The sequence below is a fragment of the Orbicella faveolata genome, unplaced genomic scaffold, assembly GCF_042242905.1.
Source record: "Orbicella faveolata isolate gen_17 unplaced genomic scaffold, um_ofav_v1 contig_27, whole genome shotgun sequence".
NCBI lineage: Eukaryota > Metazoa > Cnidaria > Anthozoa > Scleractinia > Merulinidae > Orbicella > Orbicella faveolata.
In genome coordinates, this window is record NW_028301555.1 from 9520063 (window position 1) to 9534462 (window position 14400).

At 37.7% G+C, this 14400-nt stretch overlaps 1 protein-coding gene across 1 annotated transcript; it reads left to right on the plus strand.

Moving 5' to 3' along the window:
• Positions 1 to 956: 956 nt before the first annotated feature.
• LOC110048007 (uncharacterized) lies at positions 957 to 8914 on the plus strand. Its single transcript, XM_020753764.2, has 9 exons — positions 957 to 986; positions 1338 to 1409; positions 1916 to 2005; positions 2417 to 2491; positions 3915 to 3986; positions 4630 to 4838; positions 5696 to 5821; positions 6354 to 7913; positions 8228 to 8914. Exons 3-9 carry the CDS (start codon positions 1917 to 1919, stop codon positions 8584 to 8586), a joined length of 2490 nt encoding a protein of 829 aa, XP_020609423.2. The 5' UTR covers positions 957 to 986; positions 1338 to 1409; position 1916; the 3' UTR covers positions 8587 to 8914.
• The last annotated feature ends 5486 nt before the right edge of the window (positions 8915 to 14400 follow it).

The window sequence follows — 14400 nt, forward strand, 5'->3', positions numbered from 1 at the left end:
ATCAAGCTTAAGCCATTTGTACGTTTAAAAAATTGTTTTGCTACTAATAAGAAAACCCGGCAACACACAAATAAAGGTGGCTCTAAACGCTTCCCAGCAGTTAAATTTTGATGGGTCATTATAACCACTCTTTATCACTTGACGCTACAATCATGATATCAAAAAACTGCCCAATCATTGGTGAACACGTTGTTATCATTTTGTGGCACAATAGATTACCATAACAACAGTGTGACCTGCCAAAACACCCTTAATTACAGCTTTAGAGACTTTAAAATTCAAAAACGGCACCTTGAAATTTTTTATATGAACAAATATCAATAAACATGATAAGAAGCAACTTTTAGCAAAGTTTTAAAAAATTCGGTACAAAGGGTTCAGAGCCACCGTAAATTTTCAAAACTTCGCAACTTTTACAATGCTTTAATAGCAATAACAAGCTCTCAATGAAGACCTGTACTCATTCCAGATTTTTTCTTTATAGAGATCTGTCTTACAACAAAATACGATACTTGCCAAAAGACTTGTTCTGTTGCAATGGAAATGCGTTTGCGTTGCTGTAAGTTAAGATACCTTATGCTCTGTGCTTATACATTAATCCCTGCTATTTATGACTCATTCTCAGTTGTTATTCACGCGAGGTTTGATTGAGCAGAGACTGGGCATGGACAAGTCGTGGGATCTGATTGAAAGAGATTAAAGTGAAGCAAAGAATAGAGGGGTCACGTAATAAAGTAGACATTTACTGAAAGCCATTTCTTCCCAATTTGAAGAGCACCAGGTAAACCTCTAAAACGTGTTTGTTAACAATTATGACAAAAGGTCAATGTCCATTTTCTGTCTCCGATGTTGGGGCAAGGCATCAACCAGAGCAAAACAAAGGAATAACGAAATGTCGTTTTCTTTTCTGCTAGATCTTTGCAGAACAATGCAATAAAATTCATATCCAACGAGACTTTTGCCAAGTCTATCGGACTTCAATACATGTACGTGTATATTAACAACGTGATTTTTTACTTAACTTAAAATTTCCCATTTTAGGTTTTCTTAATCAACCAATCTATTTATAACGAATATGGAATAGTAACAATGATGAATATAGAGAAACGTCGTCAGATTAAAAGAGGTTGATAAAGTAAAGGCAATACGATAAGAATGTCGGGTAAATAATAAGTGGTAATATAATACAGGGATGGAATAAGTGAGAAAACTTTATCCATATCACTATGTCGATATCGTACATCGTATAAACTTTTAAACTCCCCACCCTCACCCCCCACTATCCCTGGAAACCTCTCTTAAGTAACAAAGCTCACAGCTTTTTTTGTAATTTTTAGATTTTTAAGCGCCAACAAATTGGAGACTGTTCCATATCGAGCTTTCTTTAATCTCAAGTATCCTGAGATAATGTGAGTATATTGGCTACAGAGAGCAAACGCTTTTAAGAGGCGAGGGCAGGGGGGGGGGGGGGTGGGAATAAGGAAGCCAATCATATTTTTTTGTCTAAAAATTAAAAAATATATATATGAGGTGGATCTGAGCCCCTCCACAAAAGTTTTAAAACTTTGCAATAGGTTGCATCTTATGCGTATGATAGTAGTTCGATAATAAAAAATAGGGGTCACCGGGCTTGCATGTTCTTGGGTTATAAGCACTTGAGGGTGTTTTTAAGAGATTATACTGTCACCATCATGGTAACCTATTATATAAAATGGATGAGCACAACTTGTTTAACAATGATTGGGTATTCATGTGATACTATTATTGTAGAATCATATAATTAAGAGTGGTAGTGTTGATCTATCAAAGAATAAGTGATGGAAAGTCGCTGGAACCTATTGTCAGGTGCCTTGACCTATTAATAGCCGGAGAGTCATATGTTGTGGGAAGTATTTTTTCTCTCCTTTTCTTCAAGAATGTTGTCAGATAATCCCATAAAGACAATTGAACCAGAAGCGTTCACACTTAGTAGTACAAACGACTGGCGGAAGTTTTTCCTAAGGATGTAAGTCACCGCTTGGAATACTAAGGCTATATCTTAACGTATGTGGTTTTGTTTGCCACGCAGCTTTCGATCAGTCTTCGGAACTCAGGATATCAAAGCCACTTTGTTAGGCTGTCAGTTAACTAAGAACTCCAAGCTTTGCGTAGATTAAGTTTTAACTAGGTTAGCGGAGCAGGTCTTGGGTTTGCATTTGTTTGATCTCAGATCACGTATACACTTTTTAACAGTGAAAATAAACCATATGGTGAATGTATAATTTGTTTTGAAACTATCATCACAACAAACCCTAAATACAAGGCTTACATTTTCAATGTATGATACATGAATTGCCAAAAACGAAATTTTAGTACACGTGATTAAACATCATGTCTTGAGATTTTAAGTTTCTGAGCGATATATTTTTTATCACAGATATTTACTAAGGACGAAGTTGAAGATATTGAAGATTGAAGTTTTCGTTGGTCTCCGTGGTCTAGATTCCCGCATGTAACGTATCCTAATTGTATTCATACAAATATCTTTCAGTAAAGAGACATAGCTTCTGGCTTGACTTTTACCCTTGGTTGCAGGTTTTCTTCACTCTTTTCAGGGTAATATCGATGTACAATAGACCAATTTCGATATATTAAAATTCAACCTAACACAATAGACCTCAGCACGAGGCTCTGGGGAATAAAACCCACAAACTCTGTTGTTATTCCCCAGAGCCTCGAACTGAGGTCTATTGGTTTAGGCTGAATTTTAATATATCGAAATTGGTCTATTACCACTGCTAGTAACTAACTGTCAAAAGAGACTGGGTGGTATTAATTTGAACAATGCAAGGCATTAGACAATGGCAGATTTGTACCATATCATCATTTGACTACAACTTCAAGGATTCCTTTCATTTTTTCTTTATTATTTGAAATTGAAGTCCCAGTGGGATTTAAGTAACAATGCCCCGATTAGCACAACAAAATAGAAAAAAGTGAAGGATACTGGTGGTTGTAGTCAAAGGACGTCAGCATCCAAATCGCCTATTGTATTATATAACCCTGGTCATATTCCTTTGTTCGTTTTCCTTTTCATCTTTCCCTCGCCTTAGAGCATCACCCCAGTCCCTTCAGTCTTTATACACCAATAGCATGCTTTCACATGACGTCACGGCGCGCGGCCATGTTGACGTCCTAAACCAATCCTCTTTTCTTATGTAAACAAGCATGGCTGCCGGCCACGTGCGTGAAAATGCTCTGTAAAGATTATTACATACGGCAATACAGAATAGGCCTTAACATGACAAACACGGTCGGTGTTTTTAGTGTAAATAAAAGGAATACATGTATATAATTATTTGTTAGCGACCAGCCGAAACGGGTTTCGGTAAAATTAATCAATGGAACCGTACCTTGCCGATTTATGTTCCGAGTCTCCATAGTGTAGGACATCTCGTCCTGCATTTGTCCAAGTTTTTTTGGTTCCCTTGGAAAACACACATTGACATCCAAGAAATGAAGCCGGACATTTAAGCCATGGGACGACCCTGAGGACGTTTTGTAAATTTTCTTCTGTCTCATTCGTCACGTGCAAATACCCACGTGGTCTACTGAGCTAGGCTCGTTTGCATTTCAATTAACGAAGTGTTATTTATTATCTGGAAAATTAATGCTAATTAATACCTTTCGATTAGGGGTATATTTGATGAAAAGACCACGCACGATATATCAATATTCTTACATGGCTCTGAGGTTTTCAGGACAAACTTCTTCATTTGGTGGTGCTTTCTTTATGTCCAAGTATCTTTTGGAAATTGAGGGACGAAGGATAAAACAAATTTGCAATTTTGACCTGAAAAGGCTCGGAGCCATGTTAGAATTATAATATATCGAACGTGGCCTATTGCTAATTCTGATTTGTCCTTTTTTCACAGCATTATAAAGAATAGAACAATTGGAACTTTGAAGTATTTCTCTGGTGACACGCAACGCTGCTCGATATACCTGTTAGTAAATTGACAATGTAGATTTACGCATTATGTGGGTTCGGAATCAAACGGTGATTCTGAGACACATTCTCAGCAAATCTATTATTGCCATTAAGTACACCGAAAACGAAGGATGTTCATCGTCTGATTCGATGATTTCCATACGATCGTCAATATTTTTCCTGGACATCAAACATTTCTAAAAGAGATATCGAGTATAATGAGTGATGTACCATTAGAATTTTGCTCCTCCAACTGCGCAAATCAAGGGTTTGATCCCACCAGTGTCTGTCAACACGGAAAATTAGCTGTTCTTTGAATTGATTTATTTATTGATCTATTTATTGCACTTCAATGGCAACCAACAATACAGAAATGCTGTAAGGATGGTCAGTAAAAGAGAAGAAGATCCCATACTCTGACAGATTACCTAAAAATCTAAATACAGGTTAAAATTACACGAATTCAAGTAGCTGAAGGATACCTCGGAAATCTAATTGTGCATTATAAATATATGAAAAAATGTTGAAATAAATATAAATTCTCTATAAGCCAATCAGTTCAGTTGGTATTCATCGTTAGAACTGTATAAATTTCATATCTCCGTGGTTGAAGAGTGTTATGTTGAGTCTCTCTAACACAGAGAATTATTTTATTCAAGGAACCCTCTGGATTCTAAGGCAGAATCTGTCAACGTCACTGATCCTGATATGTCAAGTAGCAGAGCCTTTATTGCTGCTCTCTTGGCCTCGGGATTCCGACAAATGCCTGAAAATGACCCATCGTTAGATAAATTTCTTCCATGTCCAGTGGGGACATTTTCAAACTCATCCTCTAAAGGAACACAAGGGTGTACAAAATGCCCAGCAGGTACATGTATGGCACTGTTCATTCAATATGCAGTATTTTATTACATGTATGCCAATATGGCAGCCAATGTCCTTATTTGGCTCGAGCTAAGAGTCTATGGGGATAGTACGACTGAACAGAGAAGCATGTATGTTCCCAGCCTAACTTAGTCAAAGCACTTTATCGCATTACCTTAATTAAGTATGAGTTTTCGGACAGTTATGCCTTAGAGAATGTTCTAAAATGCGAAGGAATTAATTGCTGACAAGTGAGGAACAACAAAGATTTTTCCACTACTGTGGCTTCTGTTTATTCTGGGAAGCGCTTCGCGTGGGTATTCGCGTCCCGTGCGCGCTTTCCCTTTTGGGAATTATTATCCTCTCTTTCTTCTTTTCTTGTTTTTGTTTTTTTACTACATTTCCAACAAAGTTTATTTAAAGTCAACCTGACAGCAATTTCAAAAACTCATTAATACTTTATCAAGTTTAAACAAGGGAAATCATGACCGTGACGGTGTTTGGATATCTGATCTTAATTAGCATAGATTTTTATGATTTTAATTCTCCGTTCTCTCCTTAGTTTTAGTTTTTATTGTGAAGATATATCACACACTCAAGTCAGTGTTTGACCACATTTCCAAACACCTCGAAGTTCCTTAAAATATACTCCCCTACGCGTCATATTTTCAACTCTCTTCTCGGTGTTTGGAAATGTGGTCAAGCACTGGCTTTCGTGTTTGATATATTACATATAACATATTTTTGGAATACCCTATCAGCTAGACTAGTGTACAAAGATGAATAGGTTAATCAAAAAACACTATTCCAGATAAACTTCGAAATTTGTACAATAAACCTAAATACGCTTTGTTTCCGTAGGAGGATTTTACTCTGATGCTGTCGGGTACGTGGCTGAAAGCTGCAAAAGATGTCCGACGGGATCATTCGTGTCATTTGATCAAGCACCTGGAACGCAAAAGCAAGATTGCAAATCTTGTCCTGAAGGTAAACATCAAACACGCCTCTATTAATGGTTCCATTCTTCAGACATGTTATCCTTTTATTGTAATACATTACCAGATATTAAACCGAGATTTCTACACATAAACATAACTAACTGCGTCGAAAGTCACATTTCTTTGGGTACTCGAGCGATAGAGATTCGCTCAAATTTGGACCTAAACTGAAGAAACTATTCAATTCCTGACCAATCGATCATGTTTTGTATGGGTCACTACAATCGAGCTCAGTAATTTTTAAAATCCAGCTTTGGAAGTGAATATGTTATTTTCTCTATTTACGTAGTAGAAAAAATTCAAAACTACGAATAAGTAACAGATCTTGTTCGGAGGTACGAAGAAGCTAGAAACACAATATCAAGTACGATTGGGTAATCGCCGGCAATTCTAACCAGGCAGGGAAATGGGGAAACATCTCTTGTCGCAGTCTACCGTTATATGAGAGTCTCGTAAAAAGCTTAAATTTGTTAATGTAAGTTGAGTAATAATGATATAATGTGGCTTTTTACATTTTCTAGGAACTGAAACCGACTTCTTTGCTGGGTTCCGTGCTTGTAAATGCTTGAAAGGATTTTATCGAACCCATATGTTTGAAAAATGCCACAAATGTGGACAAGGAGGACTTGGATGTAAAGATGATTATGCCTTTTTGAAATCTGGTTATTGGTGGGAATGGCGGAACGAGACATACAAAGATCGTTACAAATATTTTATTAAAAATCTGTTGGCATCTTCACCAGCATTAGACGATTTTAGCATACAGTACCCTTTTCCCATACCAACGTCTTATAAGTGCCCAATAGAAGGGTCTTGCAAAGGTGGTTTGGATTCTCCTTGTGACAAAGGGTATGAAGGCCCACTCTGTGGAGTTTGCAGCTCTGGACACTATAAGCAATTGCAAACGTGCAAAGAATGTCCGTCTAAGAAGTGGATGGTGGGACAATTGTCACTTATTGCTTCCAGTTTTTTGATAATCGTGGCAGTTATAGTGTGGACAAGCAAGAAAAAGGTTACAAAGACCGAAGGACGCTCTCTTATTGACACGTTCTTTTCCAAACTGAAGATCGTGATTGGCTTTTATCAAGTCACTTATGGATTACTGGAAACGTTCTCGTACATAAAATGGCCAGATTCTCTGCAAGTCATCGGCAAGTACTCAGAAATTCTTCAGATGAATGTTCTTCAAGTGGCACCTATTGACTGCCTTAATCCAGGATTGCACGTGGATGCCTTTGGAAACCTATTTACGACCATGGCAGTTAATGCCGCCCTTATTGGTATTTCGGGAGTCGCTTACGGAGTTTTCAAAGTCTTCTTACGAAATTCACGCTTAGAGGAAGAAGAAAGGTTAAGAAAATTGTCCCAGACCAAGGAACTTATTTACAAGAATTTGTTTTTCTTTCTTTACGTAACTTACCTGAGCACATGTTCAAAGACAGCTAATGTTCTGCCACTAACATGCCGCAAAATATGTCGAGATGACGAAGAAGAGGCGTGCCTCAGTTACTTGAAAGCTGATTACCGCGTACAGTGCGCAATGACAAGATACAACCAGTTGCTTATTGCGGCGTACATTTCTGTTGCCTACGTCATTGCCCTCCCTGCCGCTTCATTCCTCGCCCTCTGGAGACAACGAAGAATGATTGCAGCCCCAAATGAGACCGATGCATCACAGGATTCAGACTCTAACATGGAGACAATTACCGCACTACGGTTTCTTTTTGAAAATTATAAACCTCGTTTGTGGTATTGGGAACTGGTGGAGATGTCTCGTAAAGTAATCCTTACATCTGGCTTGATTCTTGTGGGACAGGAGAGCAGGTCCTACATTGGCTTGGCATGGGTCATGGCCGGGATGTATGGAATGCTCTTCTCTTGGAACAGACCCATACAAGACGTGGCCGAGAACAGAATGATGGCTACATCCCTTGCCGTTACAGTCGTCAACTTGGGAATTGGAGCTGTCAGTAGAATTCCCGCAGAGAACATTTCCACCTCTAGTGACGCGTATGTAGATGCCGTCTTGTTCAAGATATTGGTACTTGGAGCAAATACCTTAGTGATCGGCCAAGTTATTGGTAAGAACAGCTCGTTCTTTTTCGGTAATTACTTAATAAATAAATTTTAAACATTAGCAAACTAATGCAGACCATAAGTTTATGGTTCAGATTTAGGGTTTAAATTCTTGTTGGGAATTATTGAGGACTACAGAGGAATTCAAAGCGGTAAACCTAACGTGGTCTAAGTCCATTGCTAACAGGAAAGAACAAACCAAATTAAGAACAAACACTGGAAAAATAAATACCTTCGGCTGGAATTGTTTCTAGCCCACATTACGTGCTTAACTTTGTAAAAACCTTTAAATTAAATATTTACATTTTACCATTATTAGCTCAGTACTCCACCCACCTATATAGTTACCTCATTGAGTGGAGGAAAAACCCACAGTGGTCCTTTGCTTGCTGCTTGGCTTTGGTTCTCCCACTAACTGATTTACAAGGAGAAATCAGCGGCATGATGGGTACAAATGTTCTCGATAATCAACTACAAACAGGACAGACAGACATGCCCACCATTATCGATGCAGTGAAAGACAGTGGCGCTATGGATGTTAACTTGGAAGAAGGTGGACAAGGCGATGGTAACATAACCGTCGCGCTGCATGATGGGAGATGTCAAAATTTCAAGTTGAAAAACAAAACATCTGATCATGGGACACAAACAGAGCTATTTGCATTTTGGAAATCCTAGTTGAGGAGCCACAATTAATAAGGCTTCCAATCTCTGCGAGTACAAATTGAAAACAAATAACTTGTATTTATTCACCATTATTGATTTACGTAGTGAAGACAGCTAGTGACTTTGACAAGCATGCGCAAAACGTTTTCAGCTGCGTCATTAAGTGAGGAATAAATCCAATATATCAGAGAAAGAAGCACAAAAATAGAGGAAAACCCATAAATAAATAATTGCAGTTTGCCAAAGGAACTGATTAGTTAGTTGCACTCCGGCAACACTGAAGCTTTAATTGTCACAATTTTTTGAAAAGCGGTCATTAAAAGAGAAGATCAGAACTTCACATCAAGGCTTCATATCAGTAGTACATATTTATCAGCTGTACCTAACACTTACTAATATCCAAGAAGGACTTATTAATATGAAGCAGATTCAATAAGACGGAGCAATTTCAACTAATTTTGCACGAAAGCGAAAACCCTGATGCTCAAAATTTGTTATTTTCAATTAACTACCATTCATTCAAGCTTGCTTCCGAGATGCAATCAATTATGGATGCTGTTGACTTTTGTTTTCAAATTTAGAATGAGTCGCAGCTTCTCACAGTTGTTTCTTAATTAAAATTTATCTTTCGCAAACCCCTTATCTCTCCCAGTGTTCATTTCTATCAAAATTAATCCTAGAAAGAATATTGCCTCACTGAGTCACGCATTGTCCTTTAAACCAAAAGGACGTTAATTCTAACTGTAGTTTGAGCTCTACCTTCGTCGAAGCCACTTTAACTGCAACATTTGGCAACTGGTTTAGCGGCCATTATAGTAGTTGCAAAGGTCAAGATTCTGAGAAGTTGCTTTTTCACAGGACAAAAGAAAAAAAGCTGCCAACTGCCAAAATTTGGGTGAGTAAACAGCAATTGATGTGCTTGGAACATATCTTTTTTCTTTTATTATATTCCTTGACTCGCATGACAAGTGCAAAGACAGCTAAACTGTTCGTTTCGAGTTTACAAGCCGCCACTGAGAGGCGCAGAGTACAAATTCTCACTTCTATTAGAACACATAGTTGGAAGCATGCGTCAGGAATATGAATTTCTAGACAAGTACATTGAATTCATTCTTATTTAACAACTGAATTTGTTTTCGTAACTCGGCAACATCCGTACATTACACTGTTTGAAGTCGGCCTTTTCTCTTAGGATCTGACAAGCTTTTAACCTCGCAAAGTTGAACGAAAAAGGCATTATGCGCAAAAAGAGGCAAAATGAGGGTTTGGACAAGCCGCACCCTTGGCTCATCTCAATCCCCCCTCGTCTCAAAATCGTGGCCGTCCATTCTCTTCCTGAGTTAGACAGTGAAACTGACTGCAGCAGTGCACAGTGTACATTTACTATATTCAAATCGTACGCCTTGTCGTTAAAATAGTTTTTGTTTTATTTTCCGTAGCTGATTACCTTGACTGACGAAGAGCAGCAAGAGGTACTGCATTCTAAACTTCAGTGATCATGCGAGATGTCATCGGTCGACTACATGCATGTTGTAGTTGGATCCTTTAAGCTGATTTTAATTTAAGTGAGATAGCAGTAAGAAGAAACAAAATCCTTTATTTCCTCCTCAAAGTAGTAGCCTACCCCGGATGTTGCTAATTAAAAACTGCTGTTTTGTTTTGACAAGAGATGTTATTCATTTTCAATAAAAATTCTGACTTTTGTTTCCAAGTTACTTTAATATGCCACACCGAGCGTACTTTCTCAAAGTTGACATAAATATCATTTGTTAATTTTGCTTTTTTAATATCTTCACCTCTGCGGTCGGCTTTACTGTTTATAAATAGCGATAACGAATTGTCAATGGTGTGTTGCTCGGAAAACTGAAACGAAACGAAACACGAATTTCATTTGCATTTCAAGGGTGGCTTTAGTCAAGCTCTGCAGATCAATCTCGCTTTGCCACGGCAGCCGTAAAAGAGTTTCATATACTCACAAGGAGACGAGTGTAATTCCAATTTTTTTCCTGTTTGAGATCACAATTCGAAGCCACAATAGTGAACTACAATCATCTTACACCACATCGGAGACGTGTATGGAGAGATTCGGGTGATGCAAGATAGGTGATGGTATAAATGTTGCTTTAGTCGCTTCTTTTTCTGACAGATTAAATCCAGGACGTTCTCCTGGCCTCAGAACAAAGAAGAAGCAGAATGCAAAGCCTTGCCACAGATATATTGGCATAAATTGGTGCTGTGGAAGTACCGATCTATCAAACACTCAGTTGTCATTGAACAATGGATTTGATATCTTTATTTGTTATCTTTATTAACGTCGTCGGTATTCCCTTGAACGCAATCGTCATTCTAATAGTAAAACGAACTACTTCTATGCAAAGCACCACCAATATTTTACTGTGTAACATAGCCTTAGCAGATATCTTCGTAGTCCTTTGGCAGCTGCCGTATTTTTTCAGAGGCCCTGGAAAACCCGAAATTCTTAATGAAATAATTTGTAAAATAGGTAGAGACGAAATTTTTAGTGCGGTTCAAGCTCTTACATTTACCTTGATTGCATTCGAACGATACATGGCTCTGTTTAAACCAATGAGCACTCGCTTACGAATCAACAGGGATTATATATGGCACGTGATCGCAGGTCTGTGGTTCTGCACAGCCCTACTATTTTCCCTTCCTCATTTAATCTTTAAAAGAGTGTGCTACAAAGATTCGAGACCTGTATGTTGTTTCAGTTTTGGTGAAACATCAAAGACTATATATTTTGGTGTACTTGAGTTCTTTTTTGTCATTAATGTAGCCATAACGTCTATAAGCTATCTGTCTATTGTGAAGGGAATGTGTTGGGACAATACAATATGCTCTGAAACGGTTGAAACAAAACAAGAAGCAAATGAGAAGAGAAGGATCGTAGCTTTTCTTTTGCTCTTGACCTTTATTTTCACGTTAGGTTTTATTCCTTACATTGTGTATAAAACCCTCACTTACCATTTTCCTGACATTGATATCAAACGAAAACAATATCTGGGATTCCCCGTGTTGACATTCCCTGTTGTTAACCCTTTGTTGTACATTCTGTTCAATTCTAACTACAGGGCGGGTTTTAAGAAACAGTTTCGTGACATTAAAAGCCTAGCCCGACAAACGTGGGAGAGAATACGCTATTGAACATTTTTGAATCACAAAACCTTGCGAAAAGGACCGGATCGAGTACCAAGCTTCAGTGATTATAACAGATGAAAGCTTTGAATGAATAGTTTAAGATGTCTGGTTCCTCTTTTTCTTTCTTTTAAAGAAAATATCAAATTGTAAAGACTCATTTCAAAGAAACTTTCTCTCTTATTCTTAGTAAATGTAAATATATATGTATACAACAGATTTAGAAAGGTTATCGATGGAAAAAAGTTATAATATTAAGCCGAAAAAGATTCGGACATCGATGTTTTTATATAATTATAATACTTTTAGATAATAGTAGTAACACTGATTAAACATAGACAAGCTTAAACAGAATTGTAATGTAAGAAACAAATCAAAACTGGTATAACTATAAGGTTGTGTAAGATCTGTTAATTTGTTTCTACTCAATGTAAAATAAAATGGCAGATTTAACAAAGTAGAATTTTCATGGTGTAAACAAACGTTGTTTGCGTATGGCGTGATCACGTGGTATAAAATGGATTTCCTTGGGAGATGTAGTGTGCTATTCTTCTGAACTATCCTCTCGTAGCAAGTGAATATTTGAAAGATCATATATTTGAACTGCGGAGAAAGAGATGAAGACATGATTGAGCATCGCAGTTAAATACACAACTTAAGCAGTTGTGAAATATAAGCCGGAAAAAGATTCAGTTGGTAGGGCACTGCACCGGTATCGCAGAGGTCATGGGTTCGATACAATACAATGCTTTATTTATTCTAGACTCTTAATTCACATTTGTTCGAATCCCGTTCAAGCCTGAATTTTTTTATAGAACGAGACTCCTAGAATCGCAAACTTTATGCTTCATGAATCCTGGCAAATATTAAGTTCTTCCTGTTTTGGTTCAGTAAGAAACCCGAACTCCCTAGGACTCAGCCCGATATTGAAATCTTGCGAAGAAATATCACTCTATACAATTTTGACTTTTAACCCTATTTTTTTGATTTTTTTAACATTACTTTTTTAAATTGTATTCACTGTCACTGAAAAGCCCCAACAGAGGAGTATCAATAAAGTTATTGTATTTTTCAGAACTCCAGAAAGCCTTTGTATCACGACTTGCACCCAACCGTCCCATCGTGCCCTGCGCGTATGTTGCATCGAGAGTGTGGGCTTTTCTAAGGCATGGTATAAAATAGCTATGTCACGCTTTCGAATATGAGTGGTGATACCACGCAATATCCACGTTATACACACAAGCCTTAAGGTTTGTGTGTATGACGTGGAAAATACAAGTGACTAGTGAGATATTTCATCATATACTACTCAAAAGTGTCGCATGACTGGTATGTATGGTAGCTTGTTATATTGTATTGTATTTTTTAAGAAGACAGGTAATGTTTCTACTTTTTCCACCGTCTTTGCCATTTCAGTGAAATGCAGACTAAGAATATAACAGCCAAGAATGCATACATATGTGCATGTAACTATACAGAGAGTTTTAGTTCTCACATAATTATCCTTTACTTCACTGTCTTGCCATTATGGCCCTTTTCTGTTTAATTCTATTAAACAATTAGATTATGAGCTTGCGACTTCTATCACGCGATAGTTGACGAGGGCTGGCTGTGCCCTCGTCAACTATCACGCCCAGAAATCGATAGCAAATAATCTAATTGTTTTAGTCAAAAATCTACTAGTCGTTCAAAACTTTATCTAAATCCTCTTCACAGACACTTCGAAAACGAAAAGAAGCGGCCATGATTTTGTTAGACCCTTGGTAACGCCCTCACTATCTGCAACAGAACAGACAGTGAGTAGCTTAGCCAATCAGAGAACAGCATTTGTGATAGAGCGCAAGTAGATTTATACTAAATTGTCATATTTTAAAGATAGCCATCTTCAACCCTGTATTGTTGATCGTAAACGAAGATGGCAATGGAAGCTGTGGAAATTTGTCTTCTTTAAGACTTGAAAGTGTTCTATTGTTTCTAGAAATAATTGTGAAACTTATCAGAGCAGACACACAAAAAACGACCTCTGTGCCTGTTTACGAGAGATGCCTAGTGTGATAAGATTCATTGAGATCAATTAGCTGATCTCAGCTGGCTAGACGAGGGGCGTCTGAAACGGTCGCTAATCAGCAGCTAGAATCTTCCAATAGTTTCTATTTAGAGCTCACGTATTCTTACAGTTCAAAGGCCAACTTGCTAATTCTGTAAATCCCATTTTATTAGTTTTAGATCAGCTAGTTACTTAATCCAGTATCTAACGTTTACATCAGACTCAAACTGCGTTTAGTAATAATTAAGGAAGCACTTATAGGAATAATCAAGGACCATTAAGCAGAAGGGATAACTTTCAGAAGGAGCGGGAGCTGTAATAACCAGCATGGATACGTTAGCTCTAATGACGTTCGTGATGCCGTTTTCCGCCAAGCAAAGATTCAACAAAATCCACCCCTGAAAGCAGGTTTAAATGTTTCTCGTGCAAATTGTAATTGACAACCAGCAACTGCCAGAAGAATAAGTACTCAGGACTACTGCATATTGGTTTTACGTCCTATCAATCCAAAACAATATAGTTTTACTGCAATATTCGTGGACGTGACACAAGCACTTACGAATGTACAAGTTTGGTGAAATCCACTATTTCTTTTACAAAATATGCATTTCTTACGTAATAGA

Excerpts from the sequence above, each read along its gene's own strand:
- LOC110048007 (XM_020753764.2), top strand. The coding sequence starts at position 1,917 with ATGTTGTCAGATAATCCCATAAAGACAATTGAACCAGAAGCGTTCACA. Across the intron at positions 5,822-6,353 it reads TTGCAAATCTTGTCCTGAAG|GAACTGAAACCGACTTCTTT; the intron begins GTAAACATCAAA and ends TACATTTTCTAG. Across the intron at positions 7,914-8,227 it reads AGTGATCGGCCAAGTTATTG|CTCAGTACTCCACCCACCTA; the intron begins GTAAGAACAGCT and ends TACCATTATTAG.